At 33.5% G+C, this 24,138-nt stretch overlaps 2 protein-coding genes across 7 annotated transcripts; one reads left to right on the forward strand and one right to left on the reverse strand.

The window, feature by feature from the left end:
- The first annotated feature begins 1,341 nt into the window (after positions 1-1,341).
- On the forward strand, positions 1,342-20,608 carry LOC147078265 (UDP-galactose transporter senju-like). 5 transcript variants are annotated; one of them, XR_015071913.1, is made up of 6 exons: positions 1,369-1,545; positions 2,235-2,352; positions 8,628-8,814; positions 16,925-17,012; positions 19,012-19,164; positions 19,265-20,608. XR_015071913.1 is itself a non-coding variant. In XM_085957954.1 (5 exons), the coding sequence occupies exons 1-5, from the start codon at positions 1,458-1,460 to the stop codon at positions 19,050-19,052; spliced, it is 522 nt and encodes a 173-aa protein (XP_085814080.1). In that variant the 5' UTR covers positions 1,387-1,457; the 3' UTR covers positions 19,053-19,182. The 5 variants fall into 5 exon arrangements, 3 of the variants coding, with proteins under 3 accessions (XP_085814063.1, XP_085814080.1, XP_085814073.1); XR_015071914.1 differs by lacking the exon at positions 1,369-1,545 and adding an exon at positions 1,756-2,081 and having other exon boundaries at positions 19,265-20,603; XM_085957954.1 differs by lacking the exon at positions 19,265-20,608 and having other exon boundaries at positions 1,387-1,545; positions 19,012-19,182.
- Positions 18,435-24,056, reverse strand: osi (electron transfer flavoprotein regulatory factor orsai). 2 transcript variants are annotated; one of them, XM_085957982.1, is made up of 3 exons: positions 23,888-24,056; positions 22,281-22,507; positions 18,435-18,595 (listed from the first exon to the last, which is right to left on the reverse strand). In XM_085957982.1, exons 1-2 carry the CDS (start codon positions 23,924-23,926, stop codon positions 22,304-22,306), a joined length of 243 nt encoding a protein of 80 aa, XP_085814108.1. In that variant the 5' UTR covers positions 23,927-24,056; the 3' UTR covers positions 18,435-18,595; positions 22,281-22,303. The 2 variants fall into 2 exon arrangements, with proteins under 2 accessions (XP_085814108.1, XP_085814100.1); XM_085957974.1 differs by lacking the exon at positions 18,435-18,595 and having other exon boundaries at positions 22,234-22,507.
- Between the last annotated feature and the right edge of the window lie 82 nt (positions 24,057-24,138).

Consider the following 24,138-nt stretch of genomic DNA (forward strand, 5'->3'; position numbering starts at 1 on the left):
GAGGTTTTCAATATTTTCGGTCCTCGTATTATGATAAAAATGTATGTGACTTACGGCCACACACCATAATTTCTAAATTCGTAAAATGATGTAAAGGCGAGTGGGAAAACAAAATTTACGATTGGTCGCTTGGACAATCTAAAAAAAGCTCTCGAACAGGTGGCAATGGAGAAGAAAAATGTTCAGAAAAATGTATTGAATCTGGTTCTGAAGAGAAAATTTACTATAATTGGTTGCTCAAAAGATACGAAGTAATTCACTATAACTATGACGCAAACAATCTGTACTATATTATGTTTTCGGATAGTATTGCCAAATCTCGTTGATGTGACAAACGAGATAAGAAAAAAAATCGTTAAAACACGCTAGATCTTCTAATAATGAACAAAACAGTTATCGTTTGACATCGAGAAAAATAACCTCGGAAGAAAGAGGCGAAACTTTGCATAAACGCTGAAAAAATCGACGATAAAAGCAAAATTATTTTCTAATGAAAAAATGTGAGGGATTTGTTTTTATGAATATCGATAAAACCCTTCTTTACCAATACTGCCCTCATAAGGAAAAAGGCAGCTTTTCGACAAAAATCACAAATTGAGTTAGTACACAGATAATACTCTACGTGAAATTCTGAACCATTTGACATAAATTCAAAAGCGGTATAAAATTAATTTCAGTATAATAATCGACATATTGTTTTTCGTTTTTTTTTCACAAAAACGATAGTTATTCTAAACAAAAAGACATTATAACGAGTTTCATAAGCAAAAACACAGCATCGATTGAAAATATACTGGTTTTTGCTTGTACCATAATATATCAAATGATTTATCCACATTATTTAAAAACATATTAAGAAAAGTTGAAAAAACGTTAATGTCTCATTATCTCAAAAAATGTGACTTTGGCAAATAGCTGGCTGCCCTTTTGCTTATGGGGGCAGAATATACTACCGGTGATCATATTTTCCCGGAAAAATAAAGGACAAGAATATAAAAAAAAAACATCTTTATTTTTAATTTAAAAAGATGAACAACATAAATCGATATACCTATTATGCATAAATAGTCGTAAAAAATGCAAGCAATTGGTTAATTCAATTCCGAAGTTAAGATGTATTGCCTGTTTTAGTTACCGCGTTGAGATTCGATCTTCGGCATTCTGTGACTTCATTTTTTTGTTGCATGGCCAGTTATTTATTAATGAAACCTAACGATTGCATAAATTTGGCATGAAAAACACTAGAATTTACGCCCCATACTAAACGCGATTTTTGCAAGCCATATTATATATAGTTTAAAATATATCTGACTATTAAAATACCAAGTTGGCAACGCTGATAATATCGAAAGTAAAATTTTATATTTCAGTACGTATAATATATTTTTAAAAGTATGGATATCAGTGATAGGTGTGAATCGGAAATTAACTTTCAATTAATTTAAAAAGGCATTAAAATGCTTCAAATAAAATGGAAGGAACTGTTCCCTTCTAAATTAAGTATTGTAATTTTTTTATCATACATGTTCTTGTTTATAAATCAAGGTGAGAACCATTTTTATTAAGAATTAGTTATTATTCTTGTTTACCTCCCCATATTAATTTATCTTTTGGTCGGTTTTATGATTCTCCAATTAATATAGCTTTTTATCTGTATCGTATTAGACAGAGCATAATATTCTTATTCGAATTGTTTCTTATAGTGCTAGCAATATGTACCTAACCTTACCTAACCGAAACGAAATTATAAAATGCATAGCATTTTTAACAAAATTTACACTCGTTTGAGACTTTCGCGGTTGCTTTTTTATCGTAATAGATGTTTGGGTTTCCACCGTGTGTACTTCTTACTTCTTTCCTTGACGTTTCGGGCTCGTTGCAGAGACCATTATTATAATATATCAAGCGGTGAAAACCCAACCATCTATTACAGTATATTATTACTCTCTAATAATGTGTATACGCCACCATAACCATCAATGTTATTGTGTGTTAATCAAAATAATATATTGGTCGTATGTATTAGTATTTCATCGATGTTACAGAAAAACCCGTATTGATTTTCTATAATAACTAATGTGGTGAATTTTTAACAATTTATTTTTAATTCAATTTAAACATTTCAAATGAAATATACACCTATTTTATTTTTGAATTAAATATTATAAATTTGAGGACTTAAATTCAAATGGATGCGATGGTTTATTTTATCTTTTCATAATTAATATTTTCAGGAATCTTAGTGACAGCTTCGCAAACCTCCGAAAATAATTACGCATATAATACAACAATGGTTGTATTACTCACAGAAGTGTTTAAATTGATCGCTTCAGTCGTTTTATATTGTAAAAAGTGAGTAACAGATATTTTATAGACTTTTATTCGACTTCATCCATCTTCATCTTCTGGGTTCCATTCCCATAGTGCAGGGGGGGGGGCAAACTGCAGCCCGCGGGCCGCTTGTGGCCCGCCGGGTATTTTTTTGCGGCCCGATATCACTAATTGTACTTCTGATAACGAATAACTTTTTTATATATTTTTAAAAAATATTGACAATAGATTAAAATGTGTTTAGCAATAGTACGCGATCCATTTTAATAGATATTGATAGTGTACCGACAGAGCTACAACTTGAGATTATTGATCTGCAGTGTGACACTGATTTAAGAGAATTTCATCGTCATGATTAAATCTCCAAATTTTACAATGCCCTTAATTCAGACAAATTCGATCAACGTAAAGATTATGCAAGAAAAATGTCTGTTATTTTTGGATCAACCTATATATGTCAACAAACATTTTCGATCATGAACCTCAATAAAAATTATTTACAATCAAATATCTCCGATGCCCATTTACAAGCAGTTTTGAGAATATCAACTACAAAATTAACACCTGAATTTAAAAAATTCTTCTCATTAATTTTTTTGTAATGTTTATTTTTCGTGATAATAAATAGTGTATATCTAAAAATGATATTTTACTTGTGGCCCGCCGCTCATTTTGAATTCTTGAATTTGGCCCTCCAGCCAAAAAGTTTGCCCCCCCCCCCCCCCCCCTGCCATAGCGTAAATTTTAAATGTGTTTTTTTTTTCAATTAAAATAGTATGTACATATTTCTAAAAATTGGATACATTTAAATTCTAAACTCTAACATATTATAAACAGACATGTATTTCGAAATAGGTTAAAATTTACATATTGTGTTGATTCCATACAGTGTTATGACCACGTGTAATTTAATGACAACTTAACAAAAACTAGTTATATTTGAATATAAAAATCGCTGCTTTAAGTTCTGTAAAACATAATTATGTAAATATTATAAAATGAATTGATAAACTCGTTTTTATGATAAGTTTTTTTGCATTATTTTATAATTAATTACAATACAGGATCGTTATGCAATTGGTGATTTAAAAATGTAGTTTTTGCTCATTCTCCCAGTTTACCAAATTGCACTTATATTACAAAGCTAAAAATCGATGCAGACACGTATATTGGCTCAATGTGTAAAAATTACATTTAAACAACATTGTGTATTCAATATTATATAGGTACCTACTGTGATTATTATGATCTATTTAACATGACAAAATTCATGTTATCTAACCTTATGAAAAACCAAAGACGTTGAAGAAATCCTTATTTGGAGGCCTAAATAACATAAATTACGACTACTAAGGTTTAGGAGTAAGTCATTAATTATATTGCTGATTAACATGTAGCTAACTTCATATTATTATCTCTCGTATCTGTCAAAATCTGTTAAACCGACAATTCTATAAATTATTAATTGTGCAGATATTTTTTTCCGACCATGAGCGATCCTAATAAGATCATAATATGGGCCTCCACAGGGTGGAGGTTTGTATTAACAGATTTTTGTTTTTACGAGAAATGGATGTCAGCCACTTGCTCAACCTATTAGGCCCGTACTCTGATTCATACACAAATTGAAAAACAATATGTGTAGGACTTGCCAGACCCAGGATTCGAACCTGGGATCCACGACGCTGCGGCCATTGTGGGTGCAATAAGGTGCAGATATTGCCAGGATATTTTTTTTACCATCTAATAATATCATATGGGCCTCCACATAGTAGAGGATTTCTTTCAACGAGAAATGGATGTTAGCCACTTGTCCAACGTATTAGGCCCATACTCTGACTCACGAAGCACTCAAGCAGAAAACGCTGGTCTGCATATAAACCAGTCAAAAACTAGCAGAATATAGACATAGGACCTGCATGCATATGAAGGGGTGGACAAGTTCACGTATCTCGGATCCAGCATAAATACCCAAAATAAGAGAGCAGAGGAGATAAAAATCCACCTTATCTCGTGGGGTCGAAAATTCTAGGCCGAAGAAGTAAACTTCTAATATATAAAACAATTGAAGATCTTGGCATAAAAACATCAAATGTCCACTTTTTTCCATTTTCATTTTATTGCATTTCTATATTCCCTATGTATGGTTACATACAACTGTGCAAAGATATATTTTTAAAAAAAATCATAAGTCCCTCAAATCCGCTCTCAAAAATATGCCACTTTTCTAAAAACAGCAATAGTCCAAGGAATTTTGTTTGAAAACAACAAAGGTCCAGTAGTTCCACACTTTTATCACCAGGCGGCGTTAGGCGTTAGTATACATTCCATACTTGTTAGTGCCTGACCTGTCAAAATTATCTTTCATTCGTTCAGTCATTGGCATTGCCATTTTATGAAGTTCCTTAACGATTGTTTGTATATTTTATCATAGAATGTAATAGGATACAGACATCCGAAACGCCTCGTAAGAGAAAAGTTAATAAAACCAAGCAAACATTAATAAAAACCGCCAAAATAAAGGGAAGTGATCATGTCAATCATGTTGGGAAACGACTCTCAAAAAAAGTTATCGGTGAAGATTGCAGGTAGGAATAATTATGTATTCATAACATATATTCAATTAAAAACTTATACATTATTAATACGTACTAAAATATTTACTATGCTGAATAGTTTGTGTGATTAAATTTAGTTCACAATGGCTGTGATTACTTTGAAGTTATGACTTCTTTCGAATGCAAAGCATTGTATTTACTATGTTGTTTTATGTAAATGTATGTATGATTGTAATAAAGTATATTATGTAGGATTGTATTTAATTGATTATTATGTTTCCAGGTGCAAGAGGTTTCATTGTTTTACAAAAATAAATGAAGATTTACGGAAAGAAATATTTGAGAATTTTTATGAAATGGATTCTAAAAATCAACAAGATGGCTATATATCTGGATGTATAGAAGTAGTACCGATCAAGAGAAGACGTCCCAGAAAAAATACTCCGATAATAATAAATGATGTCAATGATCATGGTATATTCAAGCATTCAGCATCATATAAATATAAAGTGAGTATTCATTGAATTAATAAAAAATGTACATTCAAATTAGGCATTACACCTATTATACCTAATGATAATGTGTTTGAAAAATTAATTATTTTTTCTCTTTATTTACTTTAGATACGATCTACATCTGATGGTATTAACGAAGAAGTCTGTATGAAGGCATTTGTGGCAATACATGGTATTACGCATTCCCGGCTGCGACGTATTCAAGACAACATCACATTTTCGGGTTCGGCTCCTATGGACAAACGAGAAAAGCATCCAAATCGCCCAAGAGCAGTGCCTGAATCAGTGATTCAGTTGATTCACATTCATATACAATCATTTAAGGCACGTCAAAGTCATTATTCTTTCGCGAAAAATAAGAATGTTAGGTATCTTCCGGAAAATTTGACTATTATGAAAATGCACGAGATGTTTTTAAGTAAATACAGGCTTCAACTAAACTATGACACATACTACAGAGTATTTACAACTAGATATAATTTGTCATTTGGAGCTCCTCGAAGCGATACGTGTTCATACTGTGATTCAGTTACAACCAAACTGAAATTACCCGATCTCTCTGAAGATGAAAAACGTAAGATTGAGATAGATTATCAACTTCACCTGGCTAAAGCACAACAGTTTACTACAACGAAGCGAAGATTAAAAGAACTCGCAAGTGGTTCAAGTGATACCACAGTCATATCGTTTGATTTTATGCAAAATTTGCCTTTACCGAATATGGTAACAAATGCGGTATTTTATTCCAGACAGCTATGGTATTACATTTTTGGGATACATGACTTGGCCAGAAATGATGTATATATGTACACGTATCATGAAGGATTCGCCAAACGAGGTCAAAATGATGTAACATCTTTGTTACTACATTACATAAACCACCATCTGCCAGCAGGCACGAAAACATTGTATATTTTGAGTGACGGATGTGCTGGACAAAACAAAAATTTTGTTATGATTTGGTTTTGGTATATGGTGATACATGTATTAAAAAAAAATCATCAAGAGTCATCCATATATTTCCTATCAGAGGGCACACATTTTTACCAAATGACGCTGACTTTCATTTGTTCAGCAGTGCAAGGAAAACAATCCTTGCAGACGTGCCAGAGGATTAGGATAAAGTTGTATTGGATGCCAGAAAAACTCCTGGGCCCTTTATTTTGGAGAAACCGGAGCAAAAAGATTTTTTAAATATTAAAGATACGTTAAAGCCTTACTTTAAGTCATCCTTTGGCAGAGATTTTCATCTTAGGCAAGTTAGAATGTACAAAATAGACAAGGATTGTAAGGGAGAAGTGCTTTGCAAACATCTCAGTTTCTCTGGACTGTGGGATAGATTCAATATAGTGAAAAGACATCAAATGCCAGTCACGATTGCGTTTAAGCCAGCATATGATGGCTTAATTCCATTGAAAGGCGCAAAGAAAAAAGATATTTTAAAATTAACTAAGTATTTACAAAATCCAATAAATGCATCATTTTATGAAAATTTGCCGTGTGACAATGATACAAATGATAACGTTGAAGAAGACAGTGAAGGTGTGAGTGATCAAGACTAATCAGTAGTAATATGCACATGATTGATTTATTTTAAATATTTAATTGAAGATTTTTTTAAAACATGTAAGTACGTAGCTTAATAATTGGTTATGATGTGTCAAAACCTTCTTAAATGTAGTATTATGATTAAAAAATAACAGAAATATATATTTTTTGTTTTATTTAATAAAATTATAATTTTATTCATACTATTTGCTTTTCCATGATTTCAATTTTGTTATAAAAACGACAAAGGTCCAAAAATTGTGTAAAAACAGCAAATGTCACATTCATTTCTTTTTAAATATCTATTTAACAAACATCAATTTGATATTTTATTTACATACATGCAGTGCATATAAGGCTCCTCCATGAATCTTCATTGTCAAATTATTAAAAATGTGTTTGACAACCAAGATATTATGTTTTTACCCTCTCCTGAAAAAAATGACCTTTGTGACATTTGCTGTTTTTATGCCAAGATCTTCAATTATAAGGCCAGTGGTCACTTACGGTTGTCAGACTTGGTGCTTAACTCAAAACGAGGAAAACAAATTAGCTGTCTTCGAGCGCAAAATACTCCGCAAAATCTTTGGACCCGCGTTGGAAAATGGGAACTACAGAATAAAAATGAACCACGAGTTGGAAGAGCTGATTGAACAGCAAACAATCATAAGATACTGTAAGTCCTAAAGACTACGATGGGCGGGACATGTGGAGAGAATGCCTGAAGTTAGAGCGCCAAGGATCATGACAAAGTGGCTACCCCAACTGAAGAGACCCAGAGGCCGTCCAAGAAGGAGATGGGCTGACGCCGTAGAAGTGGACTGGCTTCATATAGGAAGACCCGGTAACTGGAGAAGTGTGGCGAGAGACCGGAGTGAGTGAAGAGCGGTTGTGGAGGAGGCCAAATCCCACCCCGGGATGTGTCGCCGTGTAAGAAGAAGAAGAATTATTATTAATAATTCTAAAAATAAAAAAATACCGCAATAAATCGCACTATGTCTAACAAATCAACCACACTATAAAAGGGCTCGCACATCAGAACTCGCCGCATGCGTCTTACGACGAATTCGTCGATGTGACGTCATCGTAAACCAAGAAACAAACGTTATCAAATGGAGCTTCGCAGATTGGCCGATGCAACTGCAACGCGAGACGATCCGCAGATGCAACATGTCAAATTTGCTTCAGCCTGCATGTTGTATCTAAAAAAAAGTCGACTCCGCGCAAGCGCACATTCGACGGATCGGCCATTTCTGTCTCTGTCTCTGTCTACACTGTCATTGCTCGCTCATCGCTGGTCACCGCGTTTGACGTTTGTTCATACAATCAACACAATAAAAATGGCAGACGAGAGACTTCTCCTTTTTCGCGTTTGACGTTTGCCGCTAGGCAGATGTGCGAGGTTGTAGCATGCAACATTCGTCGGCAGTCTCACAAGGTTTGATTTATGGCCGTCAGGCACACAAGGCGAGTTGTGATGTGCGAGCCGGCTAAATGTTAAAAAATCAACGTGGGTTGTAAGATAAAACGTTTATAAAATGTCTTTTAATCATAGTAAAAATTCTGTGTAGGTAAAACAAAATTTAAACATTAGAAAATACATAATAGGAGCAACCATTCCGATTCAAGAATTTTGACCTCTTGACTAAATACAATATATTATTTTCTCTTTCAGTGAAAAGTTTACCACAATGATCAAGGTGGTCCGCGAAAATATTGGACTTCTTGGATTTTACTTCGTACCATCTTTGTTGTACTGCTTCTACAACAATCTCTCCTTCATCAATCTATCGCTGTTTGACCCCACCACATATTTCGTGTTACTGCAGTTCAGAGTTGTCTTGACCGCTGTTCTATTTCAGGTATACAATTTTTAATAACTCATCACATCGCTCCACTGCTGGAGAAGGCCTCCCCTAGCTCCTTCCACTCGGTCCTTAGTTCTTCGCTGCCACGTACATCTACCGAACTTTATGAGTTCGTTTATCCAGCGGGTTTTAGGGTGTATATGTGGGCATTTAGTGCCCCATCTGCTTAGCGACCTCTATTACATCGCTTACTCTTGTCTGCTTCCTTATCCATTGGTTTATTTTGTGATATTTACGCGTTGTGCCCAACATGCACCTTTCCTTGTCACGTTGCAGATTATTTTTTGGATTTTTCTTACATTGAAAGTTCATGTTTCACACGCATACGTGAGCGTTGGTTGAACGCTTTATGCTTAAGACACAACTTTTAAAAATAAATACTATTCAGGCGCCCAAATACACTAAAAGTACGTACCGTACGCGGTTTAGAACCATGTTGCCATACTAAACTGATGATTTCTGTTCATGAAGATATATTTTCACTAGTTTGTAAGAGTATGGTATAAAGTGTAAACGGATACGATCAGATACTTCTAATATACTTTGTGAAAATATATATTATACATGAACAGAAATCATAAGTTTAATATGGCACACGTTTCTAAACCGCATACGGTTTCAGGCACAGAACAGATAATAAATAGAATTCCGATAGGCTATAAAATATAGTCTATATACCAATACAGTAAATTTTCACGCAGGGTTTTGAATGTGTGAGTTTCCTTCCTTACTCGAGATCGGTTGCCTGCTTCTCCTTACCCGTTAGGTATTTCAGTTCCCACTATTTCTGACTTGCTGGTTTCAGGCTATGGATGGCTTCTAACAATAACTACAATGCCGTTAGCTGTTAATTTTTGGTGGAATGTTATGATATAAAACTAAAGTACGAGATTTTTAGGCTGTAACCGCGAATTTCTTCTTCTTTCAACGTTTCAGGCTCTATGCTCCTCGGTCGTAATAAATAATGTATTAGGTGTATACTAATGCGAACACCGCTTGAATCAAAAGAGGGTCAAATATCAGTTTTTCTGAGTGGAATTAGGGCTGATTAGTATACATACTATTCACTTGTGACCATCAGAGATACCAGATCAGATATTTTATTTGCGCGAAAGTATCGGAACCCATAACATTTTCAAACATAGCCCATCATCCCTATTAATATTGTCAGTGATCCTGTAAAATTGGGATCCGATAATAACAACGTAGTATCAAATGCGACCATAAAATTCAATGGCAAGGTTATTCATATAAAAAGTCTAATGATAAATATATAATAAAATGATGTAATATATTGATATCAAAGTGTTGAAGAAGAATAACCTGTATTCCAATTAATTCAACTTTTCGTTGTCTAAATATTTTTATTTTGTTTTATTTTATTGAGTTATTAAATTATTCCTAATGACTGTGACTACCTCATTGACGTATTTATATATGTCAATTGGCTACCTACTAGATCTAATTTATTAAAACTGTGTAACTATTCCGGTTTCACCTTTCGGCAGCTTCAATATATACTTGTGGTTAGGGAGTCCAATCCCGAGCTAAAATTCTTATCCCGGGATTTCGGATTAACAGTTTGACAATCCCGGGACTGGTCCCGGGATTGGCATTTTTTTCCATTGTTAATATAAAATGTAATATTTATACAAATAACATTGATAAAATCGATCAAAAATAAATCTAGTATAATTTATACTATTTAAGACATTTATTGTTAATATTGTATACGTTCAATCTTGGAAATACATAAGTTTAATGGAGTAAATAATATTGTAATATAAATAATAATGTGAGTTTAATATGAGATTGCTGTTTCTGATAGTAAAGACTTAATGAATGGATTAGCGAGAATTAAAATAGTAAAGCAAATAATCATAGTGTACTTACGGCCTTTCCGCTTCATAAATCTAAATAGTCAGCCAAATATGAAACTGCCATAAAACGTACGAGATCATGGTGGAATTACTTTGTTAAAAGTGCGAAGCATTGTTTTTTCCAATCTTTCTCATTTTCATTAATTTATGTGAAAAAATAAAATGAATCGGCAACTTACACATGGGTATAAATCAAACTTCATTCAAACTCAGTTTATTTCTAATGTAGTGATTTGTTATTAAAAGTATTTTTTTCTGTTGTAATTTCATTTTTATTTTATTTTCCTTAAAAATTGAATCAATTCAATTCAATTTCAATCCCGAAAGTTTCGGGATTATGTTTATCAATCCCGGGATTCATAGGTATCGAAAATAGCTCGGGATCCCAGGGTTGGAATCTCTACTTGTGGTATGTACATATAAATAAATTAATCACATTAGTTCATTCAGTAGGCACCTAATAAATAGGCTAACCATAATTAATTATGAAATTCTAAGCCGGGACAGAACGGGATAAATGGCAAAGAAACAAATTTAACCACCAAAAATTGTTTTAAAGGATGAAATACAAAAGAAGAATGCAGACCTGCAGCAGAAATTTAAAATCTTTTATTTATTTATTGTTGTACCAGTCGTATTTCTCGCTGGAATGAACCTTTTTCGCACCTTCACCGCTGTCTCATCACATATACGCTACTACGGTCAATCATGACAATTTATTATTGACAATCATTCATACGCGAAAAGCCGGGACAAAATGCCAGACCGGCCGGGACCAATGTGTGAAACCGGGACGTCTGGTAAGCTACAGTAATAAAACACACTATTTAAAAATTGTTTTAAATTATATATCTACAGACCCTGAAGGTGCCGGCGCTTTTTCGGGAATTTTCTCATTATTTCTCGAGAAATCTCGATTCGCAATTCGCAAGCTTTGCATGTGACGTAGAAACAATAGGTATTATCTACAGTGACGTCCCTAGGATAAGTGCCTTAATCAAACTTAAAATGTCGTCCGCTCTCATGTCCAGTCTCAAATTGCACCTATGCAAAATTGTTCTGTGCATATCAACCTATTTTTTATTACCACGTTTTTCTTAGCTCGTATTCTTGTTTGTCCGGTGGTTGTTTATTCAGTACAAATCTTGTCTTGTGAATTGTCAAGTTTATATGATTCAACAGAAAATTTAAAAACTTTTTAATCTTGTAATAATTATTACTATCTAAAACTACTGACAAAAATGCAACAAAGGTCTTGAAAAAAATGACGTACATAATACATGTTCTACTGAGCATTTCTACGTAACCTACTCTCAAACAGCAATGGTTTTAGGTTCATGGAGGTCTTAGCTACTGACTATTATTGTGGAAGCCCTCTTGTGATGTCTTTAAACTAAGATGTCGGTACTTTCTAACGAAGAGACCGCATCGACCACTTACTGGAAAACCGCAACTGCTTTCGAAAGTTGAATGACGGTATTCATTCCTTTATTTTCCGCACCTAAACAACGCGTGGCCTGCCTAAACACCCACAGTGGCCGCGCGGCATAAGTGTTGGACTATCACGCCGTGGGTCTCAGGCTCGAATCCTGGGTCTGGCAAGTACACATATTGTTTTTCAATTTGTGTGTGAGTCAGGGTATGGACCTAACAGGTTGAGCAAGTGGCTGATATCCATTTCTCGTAAAAAACAAAATCTGTTAATACAAACCTCTACCCTGTGGAGGCCCATATGATCCTATTAGGATCGGACATGGTCGGGGGATATTACCTACCTATTTACACATGTGTATTTTGAAAATATTTTATGAAATAAAAATATAACATGGGTTCGTTTTTGACATATTGTGTATAAAATTACTTGTTTATATAAACCTATTAGACACAAAATACAGGTCTTCAATCTCTTTGGATACAGCCATTTTTGTGGGTAGCAACGAAATTTAATTGTTTGTTACTGTATTACTTAGCTTGGTTCTTTACGCACAAATTGACATCTGAATTGCTGTAATCAAATGGGGCATTATTTCACTACAGTGGTCTCAAGCATTGTAAATCGATCAAAATCAAGGGTTCGCGGTGCGGTTTCCTCCGCCGCCTGATGAGGTCAGTGTGATAATATTGTGTGTAGGATTTTATGACCAATCTGTGCAATTATATATTCAGATTAAACATAATGCTTATTCTTAATATTTTTTATACAATGCGATCTGTCATTTATGCATGAGTTTTGTCGTTTTCGTCTGCGCATCGATTGGTAAATATTACTGGTAAAAATAATATTAAAAACCGAAGAAAATACCCATGGAAATGTCGTCATTATTTTACCACGTTTTTATTAGCTTGTATTCTTGTTTGTCCGGTACAGATTTTTTCTTGTGTATCTAGTATAAATTTTTTCTTGTTTGTCCAAGATTTGTATTGGACGATTGAGATTTTAAACTAACTTCCCGACTAGCTAGACATTTGAAACTTTTAGAATATATCAGAACACGACGACAATTATTCATTCTTTTAATACTTTTAGCTATTTTTAAGCAAAATTGAATTCATTTTCAGTTAATTCTGTTTTGTATGGAAAGTTGTTATTGTTGGTTGCCAATGGGGTCCTAACAACTAAATTATTAATATATACGTGCGTTACTATGGAAATCAATATGAAATGTCAAAATGGCATTTCAGTATTCTATATTTATTCAGTATTTCTATCAAGTAAAATAAAAAGTTTTTATTAATACATAGAATTGTCAAGTTTATACGATTCAACAGAAAATTTAAAAAGGTGGTATATAAAAAGTTCTTTTTATCTTGTAGTAGTATTTCTGGCGCTAGGGGCCGTTCAGGTCCATGGCCGACTGCACAACGTTTCTCCAGGAATCTCTGTCCAGCGCTCTCTCTTCCCAGTTGACTATCCCCAGCTTTTCCGCATCCCTTTGAATGTTGTCCGCCCATCTCCATCGAGGGCGGCCAAGAGGTCGAGTGCCAGCTGGTGTGCCTTTGTAAATCCTATAGAGAGATCTAGATCTTTCAGATCGTACAACGTGGCCCGCCCATCTGAGTCTTCTTGACCTCAGAATATTAGTGATTCTAGGTTGGTATCGGTCGAAGAGCTCAGCGTTTGTGCGGATGCGCCACCGGACCCATTCAGGGTAACTCCACCTTCTGCTTTCAGAGCTTCTCTAAAGGCGTTCTCCAAAGCTAAGTTGAACAGCATTGGTGATAGGGAGTCGCCTTGTTTTAGTCCTGCTGTCACCTCAAAAGATTCTGATATACTACCCTGCATATGAATTCTACTTCTGGATCCGTCCATGCATACTTTTATTATATTTATAAAGTTTTGAGGGTATTTCAAATTCTTTCAATATATTCCAGAGAGCTTCTCTATCAATATAGTCATATGCGGTTTTGAAAGGGGTTTTTTGCGGGTTAGAAAGGGGACAAACTCAACTGTGCAAACTACCGTGGCATCTCTCTTCTTTTTACTGCATACAAAGTTCTGTCGAACATTATTCTCGAAAGAATTCTACCATATGCCGAAAACATTCTTGGTGACTACCAATGCGGCTTTAGACGAAACCGCAGTACTACCGATCAAATCTTTACACTGCGCCAAATCTTTGAAAAGAAATGGGAATACGCCCAAGATGTACACTGTCTCTTTGTAGATTTTTAACTTGTAATTATTTTAATATTAAAATAACTATACTTACCTACTTATATTAAATTTATCTGTAAACTTTTGTATTTAAATTAGTATGAGTATTTTTCTCTCTTCAAAATAAAACAATCGCGTGCTTGCAAAACCATCTCGCGTGCCATAGGTTTGCCATCACTTACCTATGGCATCATAAGCGGATACTCTGCAATCGCCGTCCATCACAGGCTGTCTGTCCATCGCCGTTATAATTTACTCGACAGAAGAAATAAAAATCAAAGGCAACGAGAGGGATCGACCCTTAGCCCCTTCGATTATCAAGCACACAAATGCTGCCCATTGCGCAATTACTGCCATTGGTAGTCAGAAGAAAAATATTATTCTAGACGCAAACCAATAATTTGTCATATTAATACTATTGACCGAAGGTACTTGCTGGAATTAGAATTTTAATAAATAATTGTCATTTTTTTTTAATAGTACCTATTCGTTTTTTTGGATTAAGGCGATGTCTTTACCTACCAGAGGCACCTAGCGGAAAAATACGAAGCTTGCAATTTGAGACATTTTTTCTGATAATTTACAATAATTTCAACTGTATTAATTAATAAATATGTATCTGAAAACATTAAAAAGAAAAATATTTTTTATTTTTAGTCAAAGATAAACTTACAATTGTAAAAAAATGTTATAAAATGTGAATTTGTCGCAGGACCCCATCTTATTATTACATATATTTTATGGACATTATTACGTTATTTTAATTTTTATTATTGTTAATTTTTAGTCTAATTTTTCCATGCTTAAGCCTAAGAGATTTTTGATATTTTTATAAAAATCGATATTTTTTTAAATAAATATAAAAAATATTAAATCTATGAATTAGTCAAAAATCTCTTCAGTTAAGCATGGAAAATTTAATAAACAAAATTTTAATAGTAAGTATTCACATTTTATAAAAAAAAATTACAAATTGTAAGTTTATCTTCGACTTATATTAAAAAAAAAATTTTCAATGTTTTCAGATACATATTTATTAATTAACACAGTTAAAATTGTAAATTATCAGAAAAATGTCTGAAATTCCAAGCTTCGTATTTTTCCGCTAGGTGCCTCTGGTAGGTAAAAGGCATCGCCTTAACAGATGGCAATATAATTTTTTACTATATATATTTGTTTAATGAAATAGGTGGCATCCGGCTGGTTGAAACAAGTGACAGCTGTCAAATAAATACAAGATTCAGTGCTCGAAATGAACCGAAGCGCACCGGAATCTCCAAAATTATCGCTCCTTCTCGTGGAAAAAATAAATATTGCATTCCGGTTCATGTATCATTAAAAAGCAATTAAGTAAATACACTTTATATTTTTTTCAAGTTTAATAATATGAATCTTTTCAAACTTATATGGCACAGAATAATAATTCGTCTTGAAAACCACATTTTTCGCCTGCGGCAATAAATTGAACTAACATAAATACGTTGAGACGACTCTTGGATAAGTAGTTATATGTAATATAAACATTTACAACATACTTTCTTGCTTGCAACATCATTTGTAAAATTGCAATAAATCTCCTTATCTTAAGCCAATCATTATTAGACCACCGATACCTTGAACATTGAGCAATTTATGGGGGTTGTATTAGCCAAGATCATCTCTTTCCGCCTACACCTCTGCTGCCGACTAATTCTCCATACATTATGAGTTGAACTAATTACTAAACTATATTAAGTATGTCATATTGTAGAAACTATGGTTAAAACATGTTTTTTTTCAACATTTGATGGTAACTATGTTTTCTTCTCATCTCATCATTGATGCGATCAGCACAGGAAATCCTTATCGAACGTCTATAGAGGCACATCTCAAAAACTACCAATCTTCTGTTGGTCCATACTGACTAAAGAATCAATTTTCACTTTGGTATGGCGTTGTATGAACTTTTCTATTTATTGGATGGTGGAGGAAAAAACAAGGTACAGTCGAATTTGGTTATTACGATCACGGAAATAGCGAGATCTCGGATATAATGAGGAAACATTCGTTAACATTTTAGTTTATGATTTTCTCCATACATTTATTCACTTTTATAATAAACTACTTCTCGGGTATACCGAGCAAAACTGTTAATGTGTCGATCATTTAAAAACAACATTTTCGACCCTAAGCAATAAAATCCGACCGGGCAGTTAACTAGACCGATGCCGCCGGGATCGGATTATGTTTATGACACTAGTTAAGTGTCTAAGTACCCAATTGGTGTTTTCGCCGACAACATTGAAAAAGTATCTACGCATATGGTTGAAATTGCATGTAAAAAATCCAAGCTTTGTGAAGTCAGTAGGTACCTACCAGCGCCGACAGCTCAGCACTTCATTACATTAAACAACTTCTTTTGTAGTTTATGAATGCCATGCTTGTTTAGGGGATTTTTACGATGGTTTTCATATTTTTATGTTCTATGCTTAAATAGAATGTGGTGCGAAAAATGTTATATAACGATATAACGAGTAATGTTATGTTTGTGATGTTTTCATTAATATGTATTTTGTCTTCTCTTATTTAGGCCATTTTCAAGAAGCATTTGACAAAACGGCAATGGGCATCACTGTTCATGCTAACTGTTGGCTGCATGATCAAACACATAGACTTTGGTGAGAGCGGAGCGTCAAACGACGCCACGGACAACCACATTGTCAACCAAATATTTAGTTTAAGTGCTGTATTAATACTCATTCAAGGTTTCTGTTCATCTTTAGCCGGTGTATATATTGAATATTTATTAAAGAACAGTGGTTTTAAGGTGGATTTTTATATACATAATGTTTTTATGTATATCGATTCGATAGTTGGTAACATTATCATAATAATTTTTAAAGGAAACGGCAAAGAAATATTTGATTCGGCTTCTTTGCAGTCCATTTTAACGGTTAACGTTCTTGTTATAATGATGAACAGCGCCGCGATAGGTATAGTGACGGGTTTCTTTCTTAAGACTATGAATTCTATTTTAAAAACATTCGCTAGTGCTCTGGAATTAGTATTTACAGCCATAGCATGCTATTTAATATTTGGAATAGATATTAATATCTACACCGTTTTATCTATTATTATCGTGTCCTTATCAGTTTTATTTTACTCACAAAATCCTGTTGATAATCAACCAAAAAATGTTACCAATTCCTCCCAAGTGCATTTACTCAAGGAAAATGTATAAGGTAATTTTATTAAGTCTATTTTTTCAAATAGTGAATACCTGTAGCCCAATACAATACTTATCATTGTATACTCAATACAATCACCTATACCAGAGGTCGGCAAACTCTTGGACCAAAGGAGCCAAATATGAGTGCCACAACGGTTAAAAAAAAATTCAGGAGCCATATGTATATTTAAATGAATTAATTACATTTTACAATTGTTTACTTATTAAGTGATAAAGATTTCTCGAATAAAACTAACGTAAATATATGTTTTTATTGTTGAAATCATAAATATAATTTTTACAGAATATGAATAGCATACAATTTTCACGCATTCCTTAAAACTAATGTGAACAATGACCTTCCTTGCATTTCATTGGAGAGTTTCTGTATGTTTGGTATGTAACTTGTAGTTTTTAATTTCAAGCGCGACTCCAAATTCTCATCGGTTATTTGACTTCTCTAAATGCTATTTATATTGTTCATGTTTGAAAATGATTGTTCACATACATATTATGTAGACTCGATTATAAGTTAGGAAAGCTATTCCATGTATTAAAAATCGTAGTATCTACCATTCTACCTTATGTGGTTTAGAGTGCTCCACTCGTATTGAGAAATTAAATTGCATTTTTCTGTCTCCAAATCCTCAATTTTGGTGGCAAGACCTACAAATTTGGAGCTCCATAACTCTTTGCTTGTTAAATACACTAATAAAATTGTATTTCAAAATTGCTCGTGTCAATATCAAATGGAGAAAAATTTTATTTGTCTACTTTTGCAATGGGCGGATTTAAAACAACAACAATCATACCTTTTTACATCAACCATAACAGAGGAAAAATTGGTCTCGCGATAATGTCATTATATAATATAATAAGTGAACAATCACTGACAAAAAATAAAAATTGTCAATTTTGCAAAAGTTTTTGTGAAAATCGGGAATTGGGAATTTGGCAAAGAGCCGCACGCCGATAGCCAAAGAGCCGCATGTGGCGCGGTTTGCTGACCCCTGACCTATACCAAAGGCTAACCTGTAATAACCAAAGTAGACTTATTATACAAGACTTCGATAAATTATTTACACATACGAGTATTATATTATTATCGGTAGAGCTCAGTCACACAAAATTAAGAAGTAAAACTCAATTCTACACTGTAAACTATTTTGTCTAATGCCGGGTACTCGTTAGCGAGCCATAACTTTTGCAGATACAGTAACCTGTATGGATGCCAAATAATGAATTTGCAAGCCTAATAAATAATTATTTCGCATCTGGAGTTGGTTACAGTATCTGGAACGGTTACGGTTACGGCTAGCTAACGAGTACCCGGCTTAACCTTTTTACTGCCCGTAGGTGTATGTATGGTGGTACCTTGCACGCAGCGCTTGGTGGGAAGCACATCCAAGGATGTACAAAAAGATGTCTAAATTTTTGTCAATTTTTAGGAACTTTATGTTGGCATCTACAGTACAGGAACATAATATAAAGTATCAGAAATCATCGTTTTTTACTACCAACAAGGAAAATATCTAGCGTCCAAATGGCCAGAATGTCATCTTAAATAATATGTTGGACTGCTTGAAACCGAACTCCCTAAGGTAAAATCGTTATTAATAATGAAAGTCAATTCAATTTCTCACCTCTGTGAATTTTGTCATAATTTTCATATGTAATCTTATTTCCATTTCCTCCTTTTAGATCAATTCAGTAAGTGGATTACCTACCTACTAATTATTTTCAAATAAATTACAATTTAAACTCCATACAAAGCATACGGCTACCATAGACTGAAATTTATGTCAAGAGTAAAAAACCATCCTAAAGCAACACCATACTGTCATTTTAAACAACTACTACAGAAAATAATCAAGTGAACACACTGAGCCGATATCAGCAAGGGGTTATTACTCGTGCCCGGAACTCTCGCATATCATACCCAGGAACATGGGTGACACACTACGCTTACTGGGAAAACGATCTTATAAATGTCCGTTATCCAACCACCCTGGGACCAGTGGCGAAGGGTGACTTTTTGAAAGAGGTAGGCTGTGGGAGTAACCATCCTTGTCAGATATATTTAGGGGAAATAAGAAGATAACCCAATATTACTACTGATGAATAGGTACGCTAAATCGATGAAATTTCAAAAGCTTAATTGATTTGTTATAATTAGTTTATAAAAATAAGCAATTGGTTTGAATTACTTATGTATTTTCCTAAGCATTTATAAACGTCACATAAACTCAAAATATATTACCTATCATCTTTGAAAATATCCGTTGTTGTGTATATATTATGTTCCATAACAATTTATAATTTAACCCGTAAAACTAGACATTTTAAAATACTTCTATATTTAAAACACAGACTTAGGTAGGTACAATATCAGATATATAAATTGTCTAAGGAGTGAACTAATAGATGAATAAAATCACGAGATAAATTATTTTATATTTTTAACAACAATCAATACATATTTATGTGATTGAATCCCATGGAATTTTTTTTTTTAATTATCTTATTAATTATTTTGAATAAATGTGCTCTAGCAATGTAAGCCCTAACGAAACAACTTGTAGATTTGTATGTGGGACGCCAGACATCTTGAAATTATGAGAAAAATACTTCATATTGAAAAACCCGACGATTCACGCCAAAATAATCCTATACAATATGTGAAGCGAAATGCGGTGTTTTATTTTTTTAAACTTTTGAGAGATGCCATAGATGGTGCTTATTGAAATATGGGAAAAGATCGTAAAATTATGACAATTATACGACAGATGTCTTTGGGCATATTGAATAATATATTATTATTTGTGATTATATAAATACGTCAATATGAAAATAAAAATTATTTTTCTTAAGAAGGTAGGCTTTAAATAATCGCCTAGTATGGAGTCTTCGCCACTGCCTGGGACAGTATAAATATGAGCACTCGAGGTTGTCTGGGATCACTAATCTTACACAATCTCATTCAACTAATGTAACCTAATGTTTATTGAACTGCTCTTCTCTTAATAAAATGTTTTCCGCCAAGATACTGACTGTAAATTCTTAAAGCCCCCTATTCTCATACCACTACCACACTAGCTAACTACTCGAACATATTATCACCATAGAATAATAAAAGGCATATTTCAGTAGTCTTAATAAAGGCGAAAATTACAATAATTCCGAATAATATTTTTCATTCATAACTTTCATAGTATTACTATAATAAACCAGCACTAACAATCTGTACCAAATTTTTTATTATATAACAGTTGACAATATTTATAAACTAAATAATTAATTACATCAATATTTACATAATGTTATCTCAGTTTAACAATACCTAATTGTTTACTATTGAGAATTGAGCTTTTTCTATTGCTGAAAAAAATTTGGACTTGTTTTGGTTATAAAAATCAGTATAATATATTATTATGTATATAAGACGTATATTTAAAAATACTGATAAGCTCACATGTGGTCAAAAAAATTCCTTTTCTATAACTAATTTCAGACAATGTGCTCAGATCATGTTAAATAAACAGATGACATATTTCTATACAGAAGTCTTACAAAATAGTTTGCCTGGGAATTCAGGCCAATTGTAAGAATCAATACATTGAACCACCTACTATTGTATTTTATTATATCAGACGGTTCATAATTCATTCTCTGACTCACTGACCAGTCGGTGCAAATGGCATACTAAAAGTTACCTCATTTCTAGATCGGCTCTGTATTTGACAATAATATGTAATGATTAAAAACTCAATGACTTCAAAAGAAAGAAACAAATGCCCAATTGTATTTTTGTTATTGAATAAATCGCAAAAAAACGCCAAGCGTCATTAAAATTTATAATAAAACATGTTTAAAATTATTATTATTCGACCATGTACGATCCTAATAGAATCATATGGGCCTCCACAGAGTAGAGGTTTGTATTAACAGATTTTGTTTTTACGAGAAATGGATGTCAGCCACTTGCTCAACCTATTAGGTTCATACTCTGACTCAAACACAAATTAAAAAAAATTAGTCGTACAATATAAAAAATGGTGGTCGACGAATATATAATATGACTTTGCAATCAACCTCCGGTTTAATTTTATCTAACTAACAAGAGCTGGATTTGATATTTTATGAATATACCTATTATAATAGAAATATAGTACATGTTATGTACTTCCAAAATCAAAATCGAAAAATCAAAAAAAAGTCAAAATGTTACCAAATTTGAAATTTTAAAGGTTCGTATACTATTCTGGAACCATTATAAATTGACTGCGGTTTTATGACACTGTATGCAGCGGTAAATACTGGTGGAAGTCAGAGACGTATAAATATACCAAAAAATAGTTCCTCAAATTGCCACTATGACGTTCACAGCCATGATATTATTATACTGGTAGGAATAGTATTCCAATTTTAAAATACAATATGATGGAAAAAACTAAAGTTTTGAAAGTCTTCATACACAAAAACATAAATATATAATTGTGGACATATCAGTATTTCGAAATAAACACCTCATAATTATGTTTTATAGTATATTAAAATTGAGTAAGTATTAAAATCATACCCGTCTAGGATTAAAAAATGTAATGGTCTAGTTTGGTGGTCACAGCGGTATAAAGCCCCACATGGAAAAATGCACTGAATAAGAAGAAAAATTGATAATGAAAACCAAATTTATTCAACAATATAGTCATATTATTACCTAATTATGTTACTAGTGTTTAATCAGTCATAGTAGCGTCTTTTTATGGTTCTATATTTCTTCAGCATGTACAAGGATTCTATTTCTTTGACGATGTACTGTCCATGTTTAAGTAAGGCATCAATTTTTTCCGGATCTCTAACGTCTTTGTTTTTCATGAATGCATTGTGCAATCTTGATCGGAAAACATCGTGTCCCTGTGGCCAATCCCGGCCTAGATGAAGAAGCTATAAATGGAAACATTATTAATACTTGTTTAGGTGAGTAAATGAATAAAATGTAATCAATCACAAAAAATATAGGTGCTTTTGAATGGTACTCCGCCGTCTTTATCTGTCAGTCGCCATTTTGGAATTCAGCTATCTTTTTGTCATCGAATTGTAGCACGCGCTCCAAGAAATGATAGTATTTTGGCAAAAATTATAGGACGTGTTGAAAATGTAAGTTTTTCGTTTGTTACATAAACATAACAGAGAATTCAAGAAATTCCGATGCCCTGCTTTATTTAAACACCTCTTACGACCGAAAAATGCTAATCGGCAAATTCAATTAATTCCATTTTTCCATTTAACCTAACCTAGCCTAACCAAACCTAACCCAACCTAATCTAATGCGTCAATTACATTGAGCTACTTTACGAGCTGTTTGTTGGCGAATTTAGCTTTATTTTTCAGCTTCTGCGATTGTGATGATGACACACAAAACTTTCCATTCACTGAGAAGCCAACAAGCTACCGACTATTTTGACAGAACGTAGTTCGTTTTTTACCGGGAGGTCGCTACTACGCTCTACTGCGCAGACGTAGTAGGCCCACACGCCGGAGTGTAGCGTGTAAAGTTGACCTGCTGTCAACTTTTCTCGGTAGATTGTTTACAATCTGCTTGTTAGCTTGTTCGATGATGACACTGGGCGACTTTACAGGCAGATTACAAATTCGCCAACAAGCAGCTGGTAAAGTAGCTCAATGTCATTGACGCTTTACCGGCGAATTCAATTAATTCCATTTTTCAAAATCGTGGTATTTTTGACGTATTATACATTTTTAGTAGTACGCGGACCAAAATGTACTATAATTATAATTCAGTTGGCAACACTGCGCTCACTGACAGATGACAGCGAGCGACGGCGGAGAACCAGTCAAAAAACCCAAAATGTAATCTACAAATAACTAAGTACCTAGAGTCTGTCTTCTATAAGCTGGCGTGCGGTTTCTCCCCCTGCTTCAGCATTCAGCACTGGATTCCCTCTCGTTCCCTCCCATTGAAAACTTGCAACAGTCGAACGTGATGGCACAATGCTCTCCGTCCGCAAACGACGTGACGTGAACGCCATCTTATAGAATACAGACTCTAGGTAATGTATCCTTGAGTTTGGTTATATTTTATTTGTAACTGAAAAAATAGTATTCTTTTGACGTTGGGCTTTGGAGAAGTGTCAACAATAGAAATGTTGATAGCATCGTGCAGTGCTGTGGGGATCTACCTGGTATTTGCTCTGCTCACACTGCCAGGTAGAGCCCTCGCACCCTCCACAACAAGCCGCGATCGCGTCGATAGACTATAATATTATCACCTGTTATTTATATAAATATATCGATGGAACTTACCGTTTTATACAGATCTACGACTTTGGCTTTATGTGACATTTTAAAGTACTCTATTCGTATGCATTAAAAATTGATTCAATTAGTTTACACTGTTATTTTATCATAATAAATATTTTTTTAATTCAAAGTTAAAATTGGCACAGCAGCTGTCAAATGTCTCAAAGGTTGTAAATAAATAAATATTGTCATATAACAAATATTAAAACCACGAGTGAAAATAATATCTTATTGCAATTATTAATTAAAATAAT

Source organism: Rhyacophila brunnea, unplaced genomic scaffold (assembly GCF_057557595.1).
Source record: "Rhyacophila brunnea isolate RB1 unplaced genomic scaffold, BYU_Rbru_1.0 scaffold_11, whole genome shotgun sequence".
NCBI classification, from domain to species: domain Eukaryota; kingdom Metazoa; phylum Arthropoda; class Insecta; order Trichoptera; family Rhyacophilidae; genus Rhyacophila; species Rhyacophila brunnea.